This window comes from Halichoeres trimaculatus, unplaced genomic scaffold (genome assembly GCF_033239565.1).
Source record: "Halichoeres trimaculatus isolate MK-OKI-2021-1 unplaced genomic scaffold, fHalTri1.1 fHalTri1_scaffold_9, whole genome shotgun sequence".
Classification (NCBI taxonomy): Eukaryota; Metazoa; Chordata; class Actinopteri; order Labriformes; family Labridae; genus Halichoeres; species Halichoeres trimaculatus.
In genome coordinates this window covers 202,634-228,213 of record NW_027437188.1, presented here as the reverse complement: position 1 = coordinate 228,213, position 25,580 = coordinate 202,634, and the positions used below count along the sequence as shown (strand labels likewise).

Here is a 25,580-nt window from a genome sequence, read left to right as displayed (position 1 = left end):
TTAAAGAACTGGTATAAATGATGAGATATTATTTCCTTTTTGGGTCTTTGAGGGGCTTGTAAAAGACTGTAATGATGTTATGAAGTTGGAGGAGTTAAACCCTCCTGTGGACGAACTTGTAGCACCAAACTCAGCTTGAGGTTGTGTTGTTTGGAGTGTTGGTTAAACATGAAACAGCACGACTCCAGGCGGGCTCAGGGTTAATCTCTATCAGCTGTAAGTCTGCAGCCTCTTATCAAATATAAATGCCCTCTCAGACCGTCTGGAGCACAGGAGTGCAGCGCGGTTTTCAGAAGGTGTTTTTAACTATTCACTGCGGCTGCCGAGGTCCAGTTTGGAGGAGAAAACAAGCTTTAAATCTCCAGAACCAACCAGGTCCAACCAGCTCTCCCCCCACAGCTTTTACTCTCACCAGCAGGGCTTTCTGGGTAATGAAGCCATCAGGTAGTTAGTCCCTGGTTGGCAGGACAGGATTCATCATAGTCAGGGGTCTGCTACCTGCTGCTCTTTAGCGTCCCTGTAGTGGCTCCCCCTGGCTTTGGAAAAAACAAAAATCATTAAGCTGAATAAAAGCTCTTTTTAAATCTAATTGTAAGCTATTATGGAGTTAAAGGTGATACTATTTTATCATTAAATTAAAGACAAGTTGATAAAAATAGAAAAATAAAAAATATATGTAATGACAAATTAGCAAACAAAAAATGTAACTCTGAAAGACATTTTCAGAAAATCTTTTACTTCACTTTTTATTAAACTGCAGCTATATTTGTATATATCAAAGTGGGCTAGTTTTAATTTATTTGTTTTACACAAAGATGCAAAGGACTCAAACAGGCCTACGTATTTCATGTTAAATCCATGTCAAAGTCGGCCTTCACAGGCACACTACTCTTCTGTTTGGAGTTTTCTTGTATTATAACAGGTAAAAATAGACAAAGAATAAAACATAAAACTTTACAAGCTGTGTTGTGTTTTGTGGCTGCTTTTGTCTGGTGGAAGAAGCTAAACGGCTCTTTGGTAGTAAAGGTTGCTGACCCCTGATCGAAGTGGTGTTAGTGGCAAAGTTGGTTTGTTTGCTTGATGGAATTTTGGTGCAACGTGTTTGTGATGTTCATGTCCCTCCAGAGGAAAAAAAAGCAGGCATAGACGTGTGCAAAAGACTTTTTATTCGAAACAATGGTTTGTCGGTATTTGTCTGAATCTCTGATACGTCTTAAACCTGGACCGAACTGGAACAGGATGACTCTGAGGCGGAGGCTGTTAAATTTTGAAAGCTGTCAGATTGTTTTCATCTTTAAAAAGCTCTGTTTTGTAGGATGATTTGGCTTCCCAGACTGAGGAGCTGAGTGTGTATTTTCTGCTTTTCCTTGTGAATTGTTGCTGATTTTATCTTTGAAAGCCTCAAATTGAAGTGAGTCTCCTTCCACAAAAACACACACCCCAAGCAGAGCTGCTCTGAGCTCAGGTCTGATCCAAATGTGCGTCCAGCCTCATCAGCACTGAGCCAGTGGACAACAAACACCACAACAACGAATAAGAAGAACAGTTGCTGGGTGTATGGAGGCACATCTGCTCAATATCTTTATCTCAGTCTGTGTGTGTGTGTGTGTGTGTGTGTGTGTGTGTGTGTGTGTGTGTGTGTGGCTTACCTTGTTAATGAAGAATCCCCTCCTCTCCTCCTCTCTCTCCCCTCCCTCCCTCCTCCTCCTCCTCCTCCTCCTCCTCCTCCATACATCGGAGGCTGTGAGCTGCGGCGGCGGCAGAGCGCGGTGTGGACCCCGGTGTGTGATGATCTCCGGAGGGGAAAAGGGATAATCCGCTCGGACCTCCGCTGAAGTGGATCTCTCTTCTATCTTTACACACTCAGAGCTTAAAGCACCTTCACATTCCCGCTGGGGATTGTCCTCGATTCGCCACAGGTAAGCTCTCTGCTCAAGTTTTTTCCTCGCTCGGGGGAAACCCAGGCTCACCTCTGCTGAGCGGGCTGAGGCTGCGCTTCCTCCTGACGGTGAGCTCTGTGGAGGTATGACACAGCAGGCATCTAATGATCACAAGTTTTGCTTTTTTGTTGTCAATGACAGCGTGGATGAATTTAAAAACTGCGAGATTAAGTTGAAAGTCACGTCTCGGCCGCTGACACGTTGGTGAGGTGTCAGCTCGTGTTTGGCGCACATGGTCTGGGAGATAATTCATCGCGGGCTGATGCAGGAGTCTACAAGTTTCGATGATCATAGATAGGCTGCTTCCTTTGACCACCTTTCAAAGCACAGGTAAGAGGGTAAACAGCGAGACGGATTTTCAGCCGGGAAATCATTCATTGCAGAATTTGGGGAAATTTGGAAAACCTGTTCTGCATTGTTTTATTTTATTATTCAAGATTTAAAATCGTTTACATTTTGCCTGTGACTGTTTTGCCAGGAGAATAAATAAATTAATAAATAAAATCTCAATGGGCAGAAAAACCTTATTGAAGTAAATGTTTGCGCTCACCATCCGCGTTTTCCGTCTGTGCGCACCAGCACCACCCCGATCCGCGTCTTTTTTTACGTATCACGAGTTTCAGAACCGCCCCAGAAGTTCAGGGAGGATCGTAAATACTGTCTCCCTCAGCCTTCACACCCTCACTGTACTCGCGTTCAGCTGGTTTAACTCCCTGATGCGCGTCTGGAGAGCGCGCTCCTCTCACGCACAGAGTCCGTGAAACGCTGCGGAGTGTATTCAGTGACTGATGCTTCACACTTGGTGTGACTGTACGGACTCTGAAAACACTCACAATAACGTTTGACTCTGTTGAAGAAAACACCCTGTGAGGGTGTGTTTTTATACCATTGCTGCAAAAGTGTAAAATCTCTGAGAAGGCAGAGAATGCGCAGAGAATGCGCAGAGAATGCGCAGAGAATGCGCAGAGAAAGGCGCACAGCCGCACAGGAAGCGCTCATCCAACGCTCTGATTATTGTCTGTATTTATGAATTTGTCATAATTGAATCATATTTGCAAACTTTTCCATCCACAATGTGGCTTTGGGGAGTCGTTAAGGTTGATAGAGTTACAGTGTGTGTGTGTGTGTGTGTGTGTGTGTGTGTGTGTGTGTGTGTGTGTGTGTGTGTGTGTGTGTGTGTGTGTGTGTAAGCACTTAATGCTCAGTGAGTGTGTGTTTGAATAACACAGAGAGAAGAGTTGCTGCTCCTCAGAACAGGTCAAAGCACAACATGTTGGTGTAACCACTGCAGGAGTGTGGCGTGTCACACATGCCCAGCTGTGAGGACTTTCTGCTCTGCTACAAGCCTAAGAAGCATCCCCTGGTTCTGTATCAGTCCCCTGAGCTGTGTGTCCAAATGTGTCGTCCATACAAACACAGCGTAGCGCTCTGCTGCAGCCTCTGGCGGTGGGCGATAAGGCTCAGGGGGTTTGACTCCCACGCTGAACCCTCTGAGCGCCGTGAAGCTCTCGGGGCAGGCTCTGTGACCACTTTGATTAGAGGGATAATAAACCCATTTTTAGAGGAGCTTTCAGGTGACGTAACTCCGCTCTGAGGAGATAAAAAAAAGGAGAGGGGGGCTCTTATTCCTGGCTGCCAACAAATATCATCACGGGCTGCAGCTGGGAAAAGAAGTTTGGTGGAGACAGAAAGTGCTGCTGTGGTTCAGAGCTGAGTGTGAGGGACGTCAGGGCTTTCCGTGCAGTTAAACTTCATGGAGCAGTTTGGGCAGGTTACGTCTCTGGTTACAGACCAGGAGGTTGAACGTATTGATTGTGCAGTGAATAACAGCCAGGGTTTGTATTTACGGCTCCTTTTATGGTCATTTTAATGCGCCCTCCAGCAATCGTTGGCGTCTTTGCAAGTGGAAGATGTTGACCCCCAGGTGCCTTCATGTCTCAGCTGTAACAAATCTGAGCGCTTTCTTGGACCAGGGGGACGCTCTTAAAGTGTTGATGTGCTGATGTCCAAAGCTCTGCAGCCTGTGAGCTCTGAATGCTTCCCCTCTGTGGAAACGACTCCCCACACTCCCTGCTTCAGTTTGCATTTCTGTGCCATCAGTGAAACATTCACTCTCCCTCTGGACGATATCCCCTGCTCACTCCCACAACAACCATCATTCCAAGCGTAGCTAATGATTGAGACGTTTTTATGCTCAGCTGATTGTCTGTTTGACCTCCTACATTTATGCAGAGATCCATCTGCAGGACAGCCACGTGAACCTGCTCCGTCAGAGGCCTCTGCCGATCGATCAGCCATCGATCCCCTTTGTGGATTAATCATTAGCGGTCAGGAGAACAACGGACGGATCCACTCGGCCTTCAGTGACAAACAGCGTACAGTAACACCCAGCAAACCGCTTCACACATTAAAAAGAGGTTAACACTCAGCAGCACACTCACATCCCCTGCCTCTGCTCCTGCTTACACCAGAGTTTCAGCAGCTCCAGACTTTTAAGACCCTCATTCAACACCTGATAAATTCATCAGACCGTGTTGCTTTGTCTTGAAGCATCTACAATAGATTCTGGTCAATTCTCATCTCTCCTTTCAGCAGACAGGGTGACTTAATCCAGCACCTCCACCTCCAGTTTTATCAAAGTCTCCTGCTCTCAAAGCTGCTGCTTTAAATCCCACTCAGGGAGAAGTCTGCAGATGCAGGAGAAACACAGACTTACAGAAGAAGAGATGTTAATGAACGGATCAAAGGCGATAGATTTCCCCCAAACTCTACTTGTCTCATTTAAATCTCCTCTAGAGAAGGACGGCTTTCTGAAAAACTGAACCAAACTGAGTTCAGTGACAAACAGGGCCAGGGAAGTCCTGTTTCAGGGGGCAGATCCTGGTCTGAGCTCACTCACTGGTATGAGAAGAACACAGACCCCACCTCTGAGGACACTCACCAGTTTGAGTTTATCACAGGGTAACCACCTGGTCAAAGAAAGCAGACACAGCAGAGAAATGGAGTCAGTTTGGAAGTGAAAAAAAAAAATGCTGTTCCCCAAGTGTCCACTAGGAGACTGAATTAACACACTTTTATTACTGCAGAAATCATCCTGTTCACAGCGTGGTGCACAAGCGGCTTGGGTCTCTCTTGCTCATTACTTTCCCCCTTTAAGAGCCGCCATCACTGGACTCCACAGAGTCCCTTCTGATTGGTCGACTTTATGTTGGTGTTTCTGTGACACAGCAATGAATAAGTTCAGTGACATTTTACCACAATTTTCTCTGTCTCTGGATCTTACTGTGGCGTGTTGCATTCACTTGAAAAAAAAATCCTGCTGTTTTTACGACGTAACTATCTTATAAAAACAGGAATTCAGAATGTAAAACAAATCTGACAAGCTTTGATGGGTGGCCAAGCAGCATGAGGGTCTTCAACATCAAAAATGCACTTTTTACCTAATTAACATTTTGATGGATGGTAAATGAGTCACATAACCTCAGCCTGAAACAAACTTTTCATTAAAAACCCCAAAGAAAAGCTGGATTTAGAATATCAGCAGTTAATGTTATTGATTTGAAGTCTAACCTGGTTACCTGAGGTTGGATAAAGAAGAAACATTTAATAACACAGCAGCAGACTTCGCTGGTGTCTTCTCAGCTAACAACACCTGACACGTTCAGCTGAGAGTCACCAGTTGCCACGGCCACTCTTTACTCCAGAACACCTGTGTCTCTGTAACGGTCAGAAGTGGAGCTGACTCCATGCTGTAGGATTGTTTGGAAATACAACACAGAACAACCAGACATTTTCATTCTGTGTACAGCTTAAACTTAGTGTTTTAAAAACTCGTCTGAATGAAAAGAGCTTAACCTTTCTATTACCAAAATGTTGTAAAACAGGAAGTTTTGAGGTTTTTTTTCAGTGAATGTGATTTGCCACCGTAGAATCTCACAGTTCTACACACATATTACCAGCCACCTTTGTTAATGATTCCTTCTTTTGTTACTTGATGCAGGTATCACTCTTCTTCTTCTGTTGTGTAATGAGGCTAACAAACAACTTTGGGATGCACTAAAGCCAGCGTCTGACAGGACAAATGAATTTAAGTGCATATTCTGCTTTGTCTTCTTCTTCTTCTTAATAATATAATGATAATAATAATAATAATAATAACAATAATAATAATAAATAGAATATTCTACATATTGAAAAACCATGACCCATCCCTGCAGGAAGTGTAGTGGTCATGCAGCTGTGTGACAGTGATTCTATGATTAGGGGAATATTTCAAGTTTACAAAATAAAACAATCTGTGCTTTTTCTGCTTCATATTCTTTTTGTTTGCAAAGTTGATACCTGGAATGATCTAAATTCATGCTTAAGCTCTAATGAATTCTTCAATATTGAAGTGATAAAAAATGGTGCATTATTTTGTCAACTGTGTTATGGACAAAAGTTGTGACTATTTTTTCAACATAAATCCATCTTATCCTGAATTTAGAGTTATTCAACATTTCTCTGTCAGACTACGCCCCCTAGAAAGGTCCCTCATCATTTATATCACAGTTCAGAGAAAATGTAAAAGGATTCTGGCTCAAAAATCCCAGTAACCAGCTGACAGGACAAGAAGAGAGAAACCTGTCTCTCCAACTCTACATTTAGTGATGCTAACACAGTCCACATTTCCTCCTTTTTTTGTCCCTTGAACATGGCACCACCTGACCTCCATCAGCTCATATTTCTGCTCCTTTTCTTCACAGTTTGCTCTTTATAGCATCTATAGTAAGAAGAGCAGAACATGTTGGTAACACAGCTGATGAACAGTTAATGCGCCCCATGTACAGACAATCATTCTGATCAAATATTGATGAGGAGGAGCTGAAACATGACACACTTTCTTCAAGGTTCACACCAAAAAGGATGGGACCTCAGCTGATTGGGGTCATGTGACTTTGGAGCAAACCATTGTTGATTTATAGGGTTTTTTCAATGGGTAACACAGCTGATACAGATTTCTCAGACACACACAAAGTGAATAATTATATCTAAATTAATGATTTAAATAGCTTTTAAAACACCTCTGTCATGTTTTAATGATTATTTTTAACAAAAAATGCTGAAAATAACAAACACAAACATGTTTTCTAGTGTGAATTTTGAAGAGTAAACTTGACATTTGAGAAATCAGACAGCACGAAAACTTCAGATTCCAGCACGATTAGCATTTTCTGCTAAAGAAATGATGAATCTGTTAACTTCCTGTATCAGATGAAGTGAAATATCAGCCAATGACCCACTGTAAAATAGATCATTGTTTGAAATTAATGTTTAGTAAAATTGATAAGTATAACCCATGGACTTGAAATGTTCCCCTCATTACAGAATCACTTGTGAGCTGGACTGTTGCTTAACAAATGTAAGAATGTGTTCAACAGTGAGACAGTATGGTCTGAGAAAGACGGAACATTTCTATCACAGAGTGACATGAACTTGATGTATTAGGTCAAAGTTCAACTGTCAGTAAAATGTGTGATTTAACGTCACTCTATCTCCTCAGAGGAATAGATTTGGTTGGTTCTGTGTGTGCTTCGTATGACCATGATAGTTTGCTATGGACGGTTAATACCATGTGTGAGACCCCTGAAGGTCCTCTCACCACATCTTGAGAACCCTGCCCTAATTGAATTAGTCATTGTCTGTTGCTGAAAGATGTATGGAAACGCTTTACATCTGACACAGTGCTATGTATCACCAGGGCTGTGTTTCTGATACATTTAAGCATCCATGCATTTGTGTGTGTGTGTGTGTGTGTGTGTGTGTGTGTGTGTGTGTGTGTGTGTGTGTGTGTGTGTGTGTGTGTGTGTGTGTGAGTGAGTGAGTGAGACTCAGATATTAGGCCCTGTCATGTTCACTAAATAGCCATTCATCACACATGCCTCAGCCTGTGATGGTACCCACAAGATCCAATCCATTAGCCATACAATGGGTGTCCACTCAGAGTGTGCGACTGTGTGTGTATGTGAGTGTTTGTGTGTGTGTATCATAATTTATTACAGGGCTCTAGGAGTTTTGAGTCAGGAGAAAGGGTGTGTGGGTTTGAAAAAGAGATGAAGAAAGAGGGACTGCTTTGAGTGTGTGTGATGGTTCAGCAGAGACCACGCTGGTTGAAGCGGTGAGTTAAAGGGGCAGCAGCTTTTCCACCTGCTGGGACGGGAGGACGGGTTGAAATCCTTCGACCTGTATGCTTGTAAAGTGAAAAGGTTGACCGTCATATGGATGCCAAGGAGTGCGCCCCCTGTAGGGCGGCAGCGGGGCTCAATGGCGCCCTCCCAGCTGAACTCGGCCCTTTGCCACATGTCACTCCTCCCTTTAATGAGTCTGACACTCATTGCTCTCATGTCTCCCCCTGAAGGCATACAAACCCTGGAAATAATCTTCAAACCCATGCATCATGAAGCTCTCAGTGAGGGCAATTAAAACTAAATCTGTAATCAGGACATTTTAATTGATTATGAAGCAAACTGGAATGATTACTGTGGCTTCTGTTGCAGGGAAATGGATTATTTCTGGGTTGCAGTTTTAAAGCTTGTTATCATTTGATGCATTTAACAAAATGCTCTGGGAACCGCCTTTTTCCAAAGTCCCAGTGAGTGAAGGTTTGACAGTTAGCAGGAGCTGGGCGTGAACTGCAGCACACAGTGAAACTCAGGCCTTGTTCACACACACAGACTGTATAAAACATGGAGGTAGGCCCTCGTCGTCAACCGTCTGTTTCTGAAACAGAAAATGAAGCACATCGGCTATAGCGGCCATATTGGTAGTGGGAAAGGCTTTGCATACAGCTACAAGGCACCTGTTGGTCACGTGACCCTAAGCTGTGCCTCTGATTGGATGAGCTTGTGATCCTAATATCTTCTGTACAGCCTAGTTATAAATTCCCCCCCGTACAGTGTGTGCTGATGGAGAAATTAGAGACTCAGACAGGAGATGTTTTTTGAACCAGGCTGTAAATGGGTTAATTTCTGCTGTGAAAACAGCTTTTTTTTAGCTGTGTTTGTGACTTCCTGATCTTCTGGAGCCAGTCTCGAGCAAACACTGGACGAACAGCAGGTTTTAGAGCTTCAGCATTATCTCATACTCTTAGAACACAGGTTGTCACTTGTTCACATGCAGCCGGGAATTGTCAAAAACAAATTACCCCCCTCATTTGTTTTTTAAAATGCTTTTGTCCACATGCAGCGGGAAAATCTGCCATAAAGTTAAGTGCGTCTTGAAGCACGCCAAACCCATATAGGTCAGTGTTTTCCAGACGTAACACCCCTGTCAGCCGATCACAATGAGACCCTGCCATTCAGCTGTGACGTTTGAGAACCAAGAGCTCTGTTTACTGGCATCTACACAAAACCATGAAACCAGAGTTTTCCAAAGTTTTAGAGTGAATGACAGGCGTAGGCATTCAAAATATATTTCGGTTTCCAAGACACCACACTACATCAGGACGTAGCCTAAAGCTCCTCTCTGAAGCTTTGAATGAGAGCCTTGTGTCATATAGCTGTGGTGTCCATTCAGCTGAAGAACGATCAGATTAATTTCTGGCTGGTACGTTTAGCAGACAATCAGACTGATTTACAGCCAAACTGCAGAGGGCTTCACTCAGTTAGACTGAAGCACAGACGCTTCTCCAGTACAAACATTCACCTCTGATCAAACTCACAGACTTCTCCTGAAACTCATCTTGATGAAGGGGGGATCCGGAGAGTTAAAGATGGAGGATGGATGGTGCGTGTATTTGACAGAGGAGTTGATGTGATATCAAACAGCTGACAGGAGTCTTTGCTCACACTGATACAGACGACTGACGGATAAATATTACAAGATATTATTAAAAGATAAGATATCATAATCCTCGCTGCCATCTTCCACCTGCATCATCTCTCAGTTTCTCTTCATGCTGAAGAAAATGCACCTGTACTGAGAGCTCACTGAGACTGAGGACCCATGTCAAGAGCAGCCCTACAGAGGGCAGTGGACACACCTTCAGCTACACCTGAGAGGAAGTCCTAAAAAGCCCTGTTTCCACCGAGCGCTTCAGTTTGCGTCATCTCAGCGCAGCGGGCATTAGACAAGGTTTCCACTGACTAATCTTGGGACAGGTCCCCAAATAACCAAGATGAGCCGTCCAACTTTCTGATACCCTTCTGTTGGAGTACCAGACTAATCCAATCTGATCTCAGAAGGTGGAGCTAGAAACTCTGCAGTCTGCTGATTGGCTGAAAGAATGGTCACTTCCTGTGTGACAGCAGCTGCTGTATTTCTCCTGGTGGCTCACAGCCTTCTCTGAAACAAAGCTTGATTGTTCTTTGTAACAAAGAGACACATGACGATCACAGAGAAGAAGAGCTGCTGGATGTCTTCATCGCTGATCTTTGTTTACTGTGTCATGTTTTTCTTCTTCTTCGTTGGGTTTATAAGTAGGGCACACTGTCATGCTGCTATGGTGTCACGCTAACACTGAACTGATGTGGCTATTGGCATCTGGATTACACCCCGCCTACCACGAGGGGGCAAACAGGACCAAGCTTAACTGATCCAACCTGTACCAAACTGTTCTGATCTAAATCAGACTGCTTGGTGGAAACAGGGTTAATCCCTACCGATGCAATCACAGCAGTCAGGACATGTCAGCACTATCTTAGTAACTATTAAGGGTGATGGCATGAAGCATTACTTTCTGGTGGCTGACCCTACACAATGAGAAACTGAGATCCAAACAGTCTTCATGTTTTCGTTCCTGCAAAATCTGTCTGATTGGATTGGATTGGATTCCAACCTCAACCACCTGACAGGTCTTAGTCTAATGGTTTGGGGTAAGACATAAACCCGCTTGGATTTTGTTTTTTTTGCGATCTAAGTATGAGACAGTGACCACGTTTCCATGCAGTAATTAACCCTTTCATATTCTGAGTATTAGCAATAGCCTGGTTGAGCACGGCCATGTAAATACCAATAACTCTTTTTAAAAACAGAATATACTCGTATTCCTGTTTTTAAAAACCAGAAGATCCCCCCTGGGTTCCTCCTTTTCCAACCTAAATATTTGGTCAGGCATTCTGGGGATTGTAGGACATCCCCATCCAAAGGAACATTACCCTGCATTCATGTACTCCGTACATGTTCTGTTTGCCAGGAATCTTGGTCTTTTAAGTACAGGAAGTCTTAGTTGTAAAAAAAAGCAAAATGAAATTTCAAATTTCTTCACATTCTCGCCTTTGATTATTGTGGAAATAACAGTGTGAAGTACTGGTGGTGGGTCAGTAGTTGTTGTCTGCGTGTCTCTGTTTTGATATGGATATGATGTCAACAAGAATAACACTGTTAGCTCACGCTTGTCAACAGGTTATTCTGAATGTTCCAGAAACCAGAGTATTGACCTTAACCCCAATATTGACTGCATGTGAAAGTAGCCAGTGAGGTGTTTTTGGCAGGGACTCTTCTCGGGGCTATCAGAGGTAGACTCTGACAGTTGGATGTAAAGATAAATGATGCATATCCAGCTCTGCAGAGTGAAGAACGAAGCTAAAAACACCCCTGAGCAGGGTGCTGACGATCCTGGCTTGAGTCTGTGCAGCAGGGATCCTCAGGTGGAGCTCAGGTATTGACCTTCAGCTCCTTACCAAACCATAACACAGATTCAGCTCAGTGAAAAGGTAGATTAGATTAGATTAGATAGGAACTTAATTAATCCTTTGGGAGGGTTCCCTCAGGAAATTCAGAGGTAGGTAGGTAGTCTCTCGCTACCGTACAGTCTACGCTCGCTACACAGTACAGTGCGCACGCACTGGGACTGGGTCACACGACTGTTAGCACGGCCATGGCAGGCAGCCAGACACACAATGCATAGCACACAGAGAGGAAAAATATATGCATCTTGCCTTTACCTCTGAGGCCGGGACAAACAATGTCCCGTACGGGACGCGCCTCTTTTGGCACAAATACGGGACGTCCCGGCTAATATGGGACGGTTGGAAACCCTACCAGTTTGTAATGTTGGGTGCTGTGCTTGTGTTTAGTTTTTACTCTGTCACAGTGGTCCTCCTCTGTATAAACCTTTCATGATTTCCAGCTGAAAATAAACTGTCACTCACTGATGTTTTTGAAAACCCATATTTCATCCTCTGGTTGAATCCTTTCCTTTTGCCCACTGATGTACAGAGCATACAATGAAACGCTACCAGATTGTATCCAGGGGTATTTTAAGATCAGAGAGTGTGAGTATGAACTCAGAGGGAGTTGTATGATTGTTAAACCAAAGAGCAGAGCGAATGTTAGAGAAAGATGTGTTTCAGTGTATGGAGTTAGTCTATGAATGGATTAGACACAGAAATAAAAGAATGTCAAACATATGGTAAAAGGTGATTGCAGATTACAGAAATGGTGTGTGAAATCATAGCGTGTCTGAGATTTTGGATTGACAAAGGGTCGATTTCTGATTAATGAGTATTTAGTTATGTAAACCTTACTGTCCTACATAAATCTAAAGGAAGCTGAGTAGAAAATGAGTTTGAAAAGGGTAGGTGAAATAAGCAAAGGCTTCAGCCTACACCTTTTCGCTCATGTTTTGTTATTTGTTATTTGTTATGTTGATTTCTTTTTCCATGTTTTGTTGCTGTTTACTGTTTGGTGTTGATGCAGAAATAGCATTGACACAACATTTCTTCATTTTCTCTTTATTGTGTAGATCAGTTTTATGTTCAAAGTGACCAAAACTAAACTAAGCTAAACTAAAAACTAAAACTGGCTGCTGTCTCTTTAAGGCTCCCACTCTACGAACCCCCTTCCCTCTGATAGGTCAGCTCGCTGGGGGCTTGTAGGGGGTGGGGCTATGAGCAGACTTTGGTGTTTGAGTCCCGCCCCACCTTTTTTACTGACAGAGAAATGAGACATTTAGACCAAATCTGTTTTATGAGCTCCTCTAACCTCAGTGTATATATTGAGTGGTAGAAGAGACTTAAAGTGAAGTTTAGTCCATTTTTCCTCAGTGAATTAGAAAAAGGAGACTGATGAAAATGATCAGCTACCTCAAATCAACACAATCAGGATCACATGACGACAGCGGTACAGCCTCTGATCCTCCCTGCTTCAGAGGGATGTGGCTGCAGAGCACAGACAGTAATAAGTCCACAGTGTTCAGCTGCTCTCAGAGCTCTGGAGGGTTTGTGCTCATAAGATTTACAGCAGCTGCTTGTATCCTGATGTCTTCTTATCCCTCTAAAATCTCCACAAGGATCATCCTCCACCCCCTGAGCTGCTGCTTTCTTTAGCTTTGTGAGACCCAGGTCATGAATCCTCTCCTGTCCGTCTCAGATAATAAAAAGTTTTACATCAATTTGGCGCTGACACCAGTGAAGTTAGAGCGATTGTAACACCTCTCCATAGCCAGCTGATGCTCCTCTCTCTGCCTGTCTCCACATTGATCCATCCGAAGCCCGGCGTCGCTCCGGGACACCGTCTCCCTGAGGGATGACTATCGGTGATCAATCCAGCAGCTTTAGCCCACAAACAACACCAGCAGACAAAGTGGGGGAAAGTGCCAAAACACAGGCTTTTTGTCAGCTACTGCTGTTGTAATCACGGTTTCAATTTCCTATCTCTCACTCCCCACTCACAGCCCTCCCCACCTCATTTCTATTTTTATCGACAGGTGACCTGTAACTGGTTGGAGGGAGCGAGGAGAGGAGAGCAAATGGAAAGGGAGCAGAGAGAAAGAGGATGAGAGCAGGACCCGTGAGATCTCCCCTGCATGATGGGACCCCTTTGCTTTTCTGGATTCTGATTTGAGTGGAATAAAGGGCACTTTGGAGAAAAGAGCCAGCAGGGTTTTGACATCACTTCAGAGCTTAGTCCACGTGTTTCTCTCAGCAGGAGCACTCATGGACGTTCGTTAAAACAGAAACAGCCCCTATCAGATCAGCTGCGTCTCCCGCACTCACAGCTCGGTGTCATGGAGAAGACCTACTCTCTAACAGCCCACTATGATGAATTCCAGGAAGTCAAATATGGTGGCCGCTACAGCAGCGACATCCTCAGCAATGGCATGACTCTCCACCTGGGGGGCAGTCTGGACCGTCATGTGGGGCGTGGCCGAGGAGGGACCTGGTCTAACGGTCGGAACAGAGACCTGAGCAGCACCAGCAGCAGCGGAGGACTTCCTCGATGGAGCCGCAGGGAGATCTGCCTCCTCTCTGCGCTGGTTTTCGCAGCGGGCATGTGCGTCATCTTGGGAAGCATGCTGGCGCTTAAGTACATTTCTCTGGACCAGCAGGACCCGCAGTGCCGACAAGACTGCCAGCGTAAGCGCTCCCTGCTGCGGGCGGCTCGGTTCGTGCAGTCCAACATCGACCCAACCATTCAGCCCTGCACGGACTTTTACTCCTTTGCATGCGGCGGATGGTTAAGGCGCCACGGCATCCCGGAGGACAAACTCAGCTACGGTATCATCACCGCCATCGGAGAACACAACGAGGAGAAGCTGCAGCGCCTCCTGCTGGAGCCCATTCGAAGGTATGGGCCCAGCTCAGCGGAGCGGAAGGTGAAGGAGTTCTACCGTTCCTGTGTCAACATCCAGGAGATTGACAAGCTGGGCTCAGACCCCATGACAGAGGTGATTGACAGCTGTGGGGGCTGGGACCTGGTGGGGGCCCCTCCTGGAGCTGCTGGGTGGGAGAGGGAAGGTGCCCCCCAGAGGCCGGATTTCAATGAGATGCTGTACAGGACACAGGGGGTGTACAGCACTGCTGTCTTCTTCTCCCTGACCGTGAACGTAGACGACAAAAACTCCTCAAGGAACGCCATCAGGGTAAGGATGGCGTGTGTGTGTGTGTGTGTGTGTGTGTGTGTGTGTGTGTGTGTGTGTGTGTGTGTGTGTGTGTGTGTGTGTGTGTGTGTGTGTGTGTGTGTGTGTGTGTGAGCCACATGCTTGGAAAACTGAAATCATAGCTCGTGCACCTTAAACCTGCATTCTTTGAGCAGCCAGCAGGGGGCAACTCCACTGCTTGGCAAATATTAGTTTGTGCATTGGGAACAGACGACTGAGGCGGAGCTATAATGGTTGAGGAGTGTAAAGTCTGAGGATTATGTTTCCAAAAAGAATGTCTGAAAAATGTAAACTGTAAAGAAAAACTTATGATGGTCCTCAAAGTGGCCATTTCCTCGAGCCTTACGGGAGCGTGTGTGAGTTTATTGAGAAGTGTAACAAAGGCATGCCAGAGCTGTCCTCAGATTTACATTTCAAACACAGATCTTAGTGACTGGACTTAAAGACAAAAGTACAAACAGCCCATAGTTTCAATGGTTTTCTCAGAATTTCAATTGAAAAAAGGTGTCTTTAAAGATGCTGTAAGGAGACACGTGGACTGCAGCGCCACCTTCTGGCCTGGAGTCTCACACACACTGTTGTAAATGACTTTTAGCCAGGTGTGTGTTTGTTTTGGAATTAAATGGAGATCTGATCCAAACAACCTTTCTTTGTTCAAGACAACTTTTTACTGGATACAGTGTGCCGAGGTAAGGTATTTATCAGTACAGTTAGGTGGCGCTATGGTTTGAAACGTGACATTAAGCAGACGTTGTAGCCTGGTGCTCACTCCAACCCCCGTGCAGCAGTTATTCTGCAGTGGTTTGTTCAAACTTGAGAGTCTATCAATAAAATGAAGAGTGAGGTTACGTTAGCTCTGATTGGTAGATGACTGGCAGGACATGACCAGGATTCACTAACGTTACACATTACAGACATGTCTCAGAGCACCGGGCTTCCAGCTGAGCTAAATATAGACAGCTACTAAACTACATACAAACTGACAGTGTTAGCTTGTTGTCTCGTTAGCCTTCAGATACTTTAGAGCACCGGGCTGCTTATAGCGATACATATAGACGGTTGCTACAACGTTTGCCTGATGTCACGTTTCAAACTGTAGCTCTACGTAACTGTACTGATAAATACCTTGCCTCTGTGTGTTGTATCCAGTAAAAAGATGTCTTCAACAAAGAAAATTTGTTTGGATCAGATCTCCATTTAATTCTAAAACAAACACACACCTCTCTGAAAGTCATTACAACAGTGTGTGTGAGACTCTGAGCCAGAAGGTGGCGCTGCAGTCCAGTTAAAACAGATCTTCTCATGGCATCTTTAGAACTGAACCACTGTATTTATTTCATGAGTGAAGACTTCCATTCACTGTGTTCAGTAATGCGCAGGTTCTGTGTAGATGTAGTCTGTTTTTTTCCCTTGCAGTGTGTAAGCACAGTGATGATACCTATGAGGCACATTAAATTAGACCCAAACCTGTGACCTGTTGGCTGAGACTTGGACGGACCTTTCATTTCTTTTTCCCATTAAACCAGGACCACTCAAAGTTTATACACATGGAGGTATACCAACAAGTTCTTCAGTTGCTGGAGCTTGGGGAGACTGGACTGGTCGCATGCTTTGCACAGTGACATTTCTCTCTGATATTCTGGAGCAATGGCAAAAAGATGCATTTCACTTTTTTTGCCGTCCTCAGGGGACAGGGTCATCTTTCTCTGAACACAAACCTGGTGCCCGTTGATTGATTATTAAATGAATGTATTTATTCAAACTGCGGAAACAACAAAGCTGGTCTGTGTTTTCAGCAGGAGCCTCACATGCCACAGAATCTGCAAATTGAACAATTTCTTTAACAGCAGGTTCCATCAAATTGGACGTCTGCAATAACAAAGATATGGTGTCATTATAGTTTGTGCAGTTAGCACAGTTTGCTTTTGAAAAGAGGAAGCGAGGACTGTGTTACACGGGTGAAAACAGCCTTCAGTGGTGTGTTTGACTAAAGTGTGGGTTAAATCCCTCTGCTGATGATGAATGGATAAATGGCACACGTAGCTTGTTCGCCTTGGTTTCTCCTGACACTTTAAAATGTTCCTCGGCGCAGACATTTAGCTTAGTGACGCTGCAGTCTGCACTCTGTGTTTCTGGTCTCAGTGAAACGCTTGTGTATTGTTGGTGGTGTTAAAACACCATGAGCATTTTCTCTGGGGTTTTTCTAATTAGTTCAGAAAAACAGCTCTGTTTTCTTTTTTTGACAACACATCTAACAAACAAACAAACAAGTTTTGATTGTATTTTTGGACCACAGGAAGAACAATCTGAGATTAATCAGTCAGACGTAAAAATCCCCAGCACGCTGACATTATTTATTCAACCTGATACATAATTCAGATGTTCAGCTTACAGTGAAGCGCTCATAAATGTTGGCATTATTACAGATTATTGAAATATTAAGCAGTCCTTTGAAAGTGCAGCTGTCAGGGGCTGAGCAACATGTGTGTCAGTGTATCTGAAAGATGTGACGTGTGTGTGTGTGTGTGTGTGTGTGTGTGTGTGTGTGTGTGTGTGTGTGTGTGTGTGTGTGTGTGTGTGTGTGTGTGTGTGTGTGTGTGTGTGTGTGTGTGTGTCTGCAGGTTGATCAGGAGGGCCTCACGCTGCCTGAGAGGAGCCTTTACCTCGGGCAGGATGAGGACAGTGTGAAGGTAAGCACGCACTTCTGTCTCTCATTGTGACTGTACAACATATCTCAATCCCTCCTTTCCTTCCTTCCTCTCCTTTCTTTTTTCCTTCCCCCTTCAGACCACAGGACACCCCTTAAAAATATCACATCCTGTCATGTCACCCAGAAAGAGCTGTCTTCAGTCTGACACACCAGTGTGCCGTCTCCCTCTGATCCAGAAGACACACAACCCCATGACACCCAAACACAACACTGACTCACACGTAGATTCCAAATCAGGGTTTTTACTGAACTCCATCAGTCCAGAAGTCTTCAAAAATCAGAAAGACAAAGAAATTCACATTTAGTGCTGGTTTAGACTGACTAACTTTGCTCAGTTGGATTTAGAAAAGCCTTTGAATCAAGGCTCGGGTTGGAGAACTGCTTTGAGCTCACACTGTACTGTCACATTGGTCGCTGGTATTGTTGACCTTTTAGCTGCATTCTCCTCCTTATATGGCCCACATTTCCTGTCTCTAGAAAAGGCAGAAATGCCTAAAATAACCTGAGGAAAGTTCTCATTTTGAGCCAAATAATCATATCTAGGGATGGGTACCTTTCATATTTGAAACGATACAGTACTGATGCCCAATACTTGGCGATTGGTACCGGTACTCAACGGTACCACTTTTCGGTACTTTTTTGTGTTTATGTGGTAAAAAATATTAATTTATTTAACAGTAAAATATTATTTTTTTTTCAATATATCATTTTTATTCTTCAGTATATAACCTTGCAATGCTGTGTTCATGTCCAGCATGGAAAATCACCTACTCTTCCACTCCCTCACAGTCACAAAGATGCATTTAGGTACCTAAACATGGTACCTTTTGGTTTTACGTAAATCGGTACCCGGTACTTTTGACTCGGTACCTATAAAAATACCTAATTCGGTACCCATCCCTAATCATATCCTAAATTAGCGGTTCAGTTTGTCTCGGTACATCTTGTGGCCTTTTCTTTGGCCTAAACTGGAACAGGTCTCCAAATCACCCACACCGGCCCACTTTTTGGGACCCTTCTGTTAGGGTGCCAGACACATGGATCAGATCCCAGAAGGTGGCGCTAGAAACACTGCAGTCTGTTGATTGGTGTAAAGAATCGTCACTTCCTGTGTCACAGTGGTAATAAACACATAACCCTGACATGTTGAAGTCTCCAGACTAAAGAAGACAAACTGCTGGATGTTGTTGTCATTCTTGCTCTTTGTTTACTGTGTTTTTCTTCTTTGCTGGATTTAGAAGTGGGGTTAACTGCGTCATGCTGCTATGCCCTCATGGTATCACATAGCTGACGCAGCCATCAGCATCCAGCTTACATGCTGCCTCCCGAGAAGGACATAGTTGGCAGTGGGAACACATACAGGATCAAACTTTACTGATGCAAACCGGACTGCCAGATGGGAACAGTGCTTAACTAACTTCCTGTCTACAGAAACACAGATGGGCCTACAGTCAGAGAGCGTGGAAAGAGAAATGAGTTTTTCAGAACAGAACATGTTTCTTTTTTCTTTCTTAAATGAGGCTGTAGCCTTAGCATTTCTGTGTTTGCCATAAAGATCCTGTTTTTGGGCTTGATGTTTATGTAGTTCCTGTTCCTGGAGCCAGCCTCAGGTGGACTCTTTAAAAACAGCAGTTTTCAACACTTCCACAGTGGCTTCATTTTTGTGGCTGGACTTTTACAACAATACAACAGGAAGTGATGCAAGGAGAGTTCAGGTCATGAAAGAAACTCTATCACCCTCTGATAGACAGGCTGAAAATACAGTTATTTCAATGGAAATTTCTATTCCTTGGCTTCTAGAGCTAGCCTTAAGTGGACACTGAGGGTACTGCAGCTTTAACACAGTAGGTGATCACGTTAGGTTGCCCTCTCAGATCCATGACAGCAAACAAATAAGAGCCTGCACTGTTTGAAGGTTGAACAAAGATGGCGTTTGGTGGGTTTCGTTTTGTATCTGAATTAAAAAGTTGCGTCAAAAATGAGATTACTGCGTGGCAGTTTTCTGGTCAACTCAGAGCAATCTTCAGGACATCAGTCAGAATACTCTGTGTGACGCCAGCAAGGACACAGAGAGGGCTCCCAGTCCACTCGCTGATCTGACTCCTTTCCCTCTCCTGCTCTATCCTTACCTCCATTGAAGGCCTTGTCTCCTCTCCATCTGCCCTTCCAGCCTTCTCCCCTCCCTCAGCTCCTCCTCTCCTCCTCCATCTGTCTCACCGACTCGTCGCTCTCCCTCTTCTTCATCATCAATCTGCCTGTTTGCTCCCGTCACCCGCTGTTCTTTTGTTATCCTGTCCACTCTGCCACATGTCACCCCGTCACCCGTCATTACTGATGTTGTCCTGGCTAACGGGCTGATGTCGCTGTGCCGCACAGATCCTGGCGGCTTACAAGGCGCTGATGGAGCGACTGCTGAGCATGCTGGGAGCTCACAACGCCACGCAGAAGTCCAAGGAGATCATACAGCTGGAGACGCACCTGGCCAACGTGAGCTGACCCTCATACATACACCTGTGTGTGTGTGTGTGTGTGTGTGTGTGTGTGTGTGTGTGTGTGTGTGTGTGTGTGTGTGTGTGTGTGTGTGTGTGTGTGTGTGTGTGTGTGTGTGTGTGTGTGTGTGTGTGTGTGAGTGTGTGTTAAGTTAAATTTTTTGTCTCTCCAGATCACTGTGTCAGAATATGACGACCAAAGAAAGGACATCAGCACCATGTATAACCGCATCACCCTCAGGCAACTACAGCGTATCGCTCCCAGTGTGAGTACTACACACACACACACACACACACACACACACACACACACACACACATCTACTGATGAACACATCTCATGCACGCATCATTTCTGTGTGTGTGTGTGTGTGTGTGTGTGTGTGTGTGTGTGTGTGTGTGTGTGTGTGTGTGTGTGTGTGTGTGTGTGTGTGTGTGTGTGTGAGCATTCTGGGTGGAGGTAGACGTGATGGATGAAGATTTGAACTCCAACCAGGCATTTTAAGCAGTGTGGCGACTGTGTGAGCACACAGAGGGGCGTGGAGTGTGTATGTGTGTATGTGTGTGTGAGTGTGTGAGAAGAGCTCCACACATGTACATGCACTGACACACACACACATAGAGGCCTTAGTGAGTCAGAAAAGCTGTCCGCCCTGCAGGGGAACACAGGGAGGCTGAGGAGAGGAGTGAAAGCAATAAGCGGAAAGAGAAGAGGAAAATGAGGGGACATGTGGGGAGCAAAGGAGGAAAGGAGGAGGAAAGGAGGAGGAGGAAAGGAGGAGGAGGAGGAGGAGAGGCTCTGCTGTAGCCGTGGAGGAACGGAGAGTCCTGTCCCATGGTGGGGGGATGGAGGGATGGATGAAGAGATATAAACTGGGCAGTTTCTGAGAGGAAGATGAAAAAGTTTGATTCTGCCAACAAACAAACAGAGAAAGAAAAGAGTGTGGGTGGGAATGAAAGGGGACGAGGCGCACAGAGAGAGGAGGAAGAAGAGAAGCATCATCTGAAGACAGAAAGCGTACCAGGAGAGACGCAGCGAGCTGATTAACTGCCTCAGTTTGCTGATATTTAATTGCTCAGACTTGGATTGAGAACTGATGTAAAGCTCTGAGGCTCCGTCCCTTTAAATCTGAAACCATCAGTTAAAGATGCTGGTCTGAGGCTCAGATACTGGACCAGAGGCATGGATCTCCTCAGACAGACACGGACCCATCACAGATCTGTTTCTGTCATCATTTCTTTTCGGATATGTTCAGTTAGTTAAACACTTAAATCAAGAATTTGTAGATTTCACAATATAGTAACAACACTCAGAAAATCTTAATGAAAAAAATCACAGTTTGAAAATCCAAAGTGTTTGGTGTTTGGTGTTTGGTGTTTGGTGTTTGCTCTGATTCAGTGTTTTAATATCATTCTGTAAATGAACAGGAAGTGTCTTCAGTGACGTTTCTAGGCAATTTGGCACCCTAAGGCAGGATTTTTGGTAGTATGGGTGGAGGCAGAGAACAGTGTGAATAATTTGGACAAATATCCAAAGTAGCCTATGGCTTCTGCTGAGCTCTTAGCAGCATCAGCTACTACCAAATTTAAAGTGTGGGCACCACATGGGACAAGAAAGGCTCCTGGGTTCTGCTGAAGCAGCCTAGCCTGAACACCTTTATTCTTCCCCTTCATATTGGCACCATTGTCATAGGACTGACCTCTGCAGTCCTCGAAGAGGATGTTTAGCTCCTCCAGCCTTTTGAGGATGAGAGCTGACAAGCTTTCCCCTGTTGACTCCTCTGCCATGAGAAAGCCCAAAAAGTGTTCTTTAATTTGTGGTGCGTCCTCCTGTGTCACAATCCTAACAATGACAGAGAGTTGCTCTTTGTGACTCATGTCAGGGGTGCAGTCTAAAATAATGGAGAAATACTTGCATGTTTTGATCTCTTCCACTATTTGTTCAAGAATTCTTGTGCTGATGCTGTGGATTAGTTCATTTTGGATTTTACTCCCAGGTAATGTGTGTGATTGTATCATTTTCCACCCTACCAATATGTTGCATCCAGGGCCGGTCCTACACATTTTGGTGCCCCAGCGAGATTGGCATTTGGGTGCCCCCCCACTAACAAACATCACTCAGACATCACCACAAATTAAAGAACACAAACATGTTTTTTTTTAATTTTCTGGCTCACATAACAAAGTCAGTTTTACCCCTTTAAGGAGGTAAGAGAAAAAAATACAAATAAAACGATAAAACAATCTTCAAACAAGATAATTGTGCATTGGATGTCTCATTCACATTTATAAAGGTCATATAGTGCAGTTTTAACAAAATTACAAACAAAGTCAGCCAGTCCTAGTGGCAGTAAGCATTTTTGTATGCATAGAAAAGGTGCTATTCAATACTCTTTGTATCACATCAAAGTCAGTTTTACTCCTTTAAACACGGATGGTCAAATAAAATGTATAACGATAAAATAATAAAACAAACATTTGCCCTAACAACTTGCACTGAAAATGTACTGTGCTCCATAGACCTGTGTAGATGGGAGATCACCAGATGTTGGGGCTGGAGGAGCTGCACTGTGTGTGTCAGTGGAGGAGGTGCTGGATGTTGGGGATGTTGGAGCTGGAGGTGCAGCTGTAAACAAAGCACATTCATACTCTTACATCACTGCATTGTCTTATGTGTACAGTAATGTTACTGCATATAAACAAAACAAATACAATTTATTAAATTTGACTAAATCCCACATGTAATAGCAAGGTGTAACTATGAACTACAACAACTTATCAACTACACTGAGACCACCAATAATTGGCTGGAGTTACTTAAGCCGCGTTTCCACCAAGCAGTCCGGGTCGGTTTGTCTCGGTACGGTGCGCTTTTAGCGGCGTTTCCACTGACTCATCCCGGGACGGATCCCTAAAAACCGAGACGAACCAGCGTACTTTTTTGGGACCCTTTCGTATGGGTGCCAGACTGAACCGATCCGCTCTCAGGAGGTGGAGCAACACACTGCAGACCGTTGATTGGTCAAAAGAATCGTCACTTACCCCGACAGCGGCTGTATTTCTTCTGGCGGCTCACAGACTTCTCTGAAACAAAGCTTGATTGCACTTTGTAACAGAGAGTTACATGAAAATCACAGAGAGGACGAAATGCTGCATGTCTTCCATTCGGGCTCTTTGTTTACTGCTTAACTGTCCCAAACCGTCCAAAACCGTCCAAAACCGTACTGAACTGACCCGGACTGCTTGGATTGCAGCTTTACATGCTTCAGAGAGTGGTGTAGAAGTCCCTGCTCCTCCAGGAGTTGGGGGCTGTAAGAATTAGCTGAGTGTGTCTGTACAGACACAGGTACAGTTATTAGCCTAGCAAAAGCATGTATAGCTGCACAGGACAAACAAATTAAATCAATTTTTTAATTGATAGCTGTAGCCACATTATCACTGATATAATGGGGCAGCCTGCTACTACTTTTGAGACTCAAGGCAAATTAGGCAAGCATGATGACAAGGGTTTGGGTTTGTAACTCTGCAATGCTGGTGTATGGTAGTAACCTAGTTTTTGGTAATAAAACTACTAAGCCCAAACGTGAGGGTTGAGCATTCATCTCAATCTGTATGAATCTATCAATAGCTCATCATAACATTCCATTATCTAGCTAGCTTTGACTTTAGCTTCATTACTTAGCGTTAGCGCCAATCAGCATAAAATAACACAGAAACGCGAAACAGCGCTTTGTTGACATAGCTTACCCCTTAATTGGGCTTTCCATTCCTCCTCCTCTTTTCTCAGTTTTCTGCCCTGCGCACCTGAGGGCTTGTGCCTTTTCATTTTTAAAGAACGCTACCTGTCTGCCTGACATGATACGTGTGGCGGCGGCGGCACCAACCATGTAGTTGTGTTTACATTACATCGACGTGCACGTCCTGATTGGGCTCCAGTTGTGCAGTGACATACCCCCCTCACTAAAGCAAGCAGCAGCATCGTGTCTCTGTTAAAGTGCATCAGCCAGGCCTGATGAAATATTGTAAATAAAAAGTGTATTTATTCTTGCTTATTTGTTCATTGTGTAGAAAAGGAGGGGGGCACCTGGGCGCCCATTTTTTTTATTTATTTTTTTTTGTGTGTGTGTGTGTGTGGGCCACTGGCAGCGCCCTAAGTACACCTGGCGCCCCAGGCAGGAAACTGCTTCGCCTGCAGGACGGACCGGCCCTGGGTGCATCATCACTAGATCAAATTTGGCCATAAGCTCCACTTGCTTGAGAAAGTTGCCATTATCTGGTTTATATAATGTGTTTGTTTTTCCCCTTAGAGCCATGTTCCTCTCAGCTAAGGACTGAATTATTGCCACTAATCTAGTAAGATCTTCACACCACCTATTTCTCTCACCCTGAAGGAGGGCCATCTCTTGTTTATCAACTGTCAGCCCCTTTGCTAGACGGACCTCCAGTTCTTTCCATGTTGGCATTGTGCTCCTGGCTATCCTCATGGGTCTTGAGTAATGTGCTAGCATTTTTCCAATCCTTTAGTCCTTCTCTACTCAATTTTACATCTTTCCTTGAAAAAAGCTTGCAACAGAAGCAATGCAAACTATCATTTTTGGAGAGTAGATTAGCCAGCTTCTTTTGATTTAATCTCCGGTGACTAAGACTCTGTTGAAATAATCGTGCTGGCACCTTCTCCCATCTTTTTGTTTAGGAAACCAGAAAGTGCTTTTGACCTGAGATGTTCCTCGGAGAACAATTTCTGATGTAACCATATTAGATGACACAGATGGCCAGTCCACAGGGTCTGGTGGTGGAGCTTCTGCATTGCTGGGCGGTGCTGGAGTGGAGGGGACTGGATCAGATGCTGTATCACCTGGTGCTGGTGCTGTTGAGGGAACAAAATGAGGTGCTGCATCACCTGGTGCTGGTGAGGTAGAGGGGGCAGGATGAGGTGATGCATCACCTGGTGCTGTTGAGGAAGAGGGGGCAGGGTGAGGTGCTGCATTGCCTGGTGCTGTTGAGGTAGAGGGGCAAAAGATAAGGTGCTGCATCACCTGGTGCTGGTGCAGTTGAGGTAGAGAGGGCAGGATGAGGTGCTGCATCACCTGGTGCTGGTGAGGTAGAGGGGGCAGGATGAGGTGATGCATCACCTGGTGCTGTTGAGGAAGAGGGGACAGGATGTTGTGCTGCATCACCTGGTGTTGTTAAGGAAGAGGGGACTGGATGAGGTGCTGCATTGCCTGGTGCTGTTGAGGTAGAGGGGCGCAAGATAAGGTGCTGCATCACCTGGTGCTGGTGCAGTTGACGTAGAGGAGACTGGCTGAGGTGCTGCATCAGCTGGTGTTGTTGAGGAAGAGGGGAAAGGATGAGGTGCTGCATCACCTGGTGCTTCTGCTGTGGAGGGAACAAGATGAGGTGCTGCATCACCTGGTGCTGGTGCTGTTGAGGTAGAAAGGGCAGGATGAGGTGCTGCATCACCTGGTGCTGTTGAGGTAGAGGGGGCAGGATGAGGTGATGCATCACCTACTTTTGTTGAGGTAGAGGGGGAAAGATGAGGTGCTGCATCACCTGGTGCTGATGCTGTTGAGGTAGAAGGGAGC

At 44.8% G+C, this 25,580-nt stretch overlaps 1 protein-coding gene across 4 annotated transcripts in view; it reads left to right on the top strand.

Annotated features, from left to right (window-relative positions):
- The first annotated feature begins 1,768 nt into the window (after window positions 1-1,768).
- The window catches only part of ecel1 (endothelin converting enzyme-like 1), a 106,584-nt gene continuing 82,772 nt past the window's right edge, over window positions 1,769-25,580 (top strand). The window contains exons 1-5 of one of the 4 annotated variants that reach the window (XM_074680149.1): window positions 1,769-1,919; window positions 13,627-14,781; window positions 17,421-17,489; window positions 19,886-19,996; window positions 20,172-20,264. In XM_074680149.1, the coding sequence (XP_074536250.1) occupies window positions 13,927-14,781; window positions 17,421-17,489; window positions 19,886-19,996; window positions 20,172-20,264 (1,128 nt within the window). In that variant the 5' untranslated portion in view covers window positions 1,769-1,919; window positions 13,627-13,926. Of the gene's footprint in view, window positions 1,920-2,187; window positions 2,271-12,976; window positions 13,503-13,593; window positions 14,782-17,420; window positions 17,490-19,885; window positions 19,997-20,171; window positions 20,265-25,580 lie in introns of those variants that run through there. The other 3 variants (XM_074680148.1, XM_074680151.1, XM_074680150.1) reach the window with 3 other exon arrangements.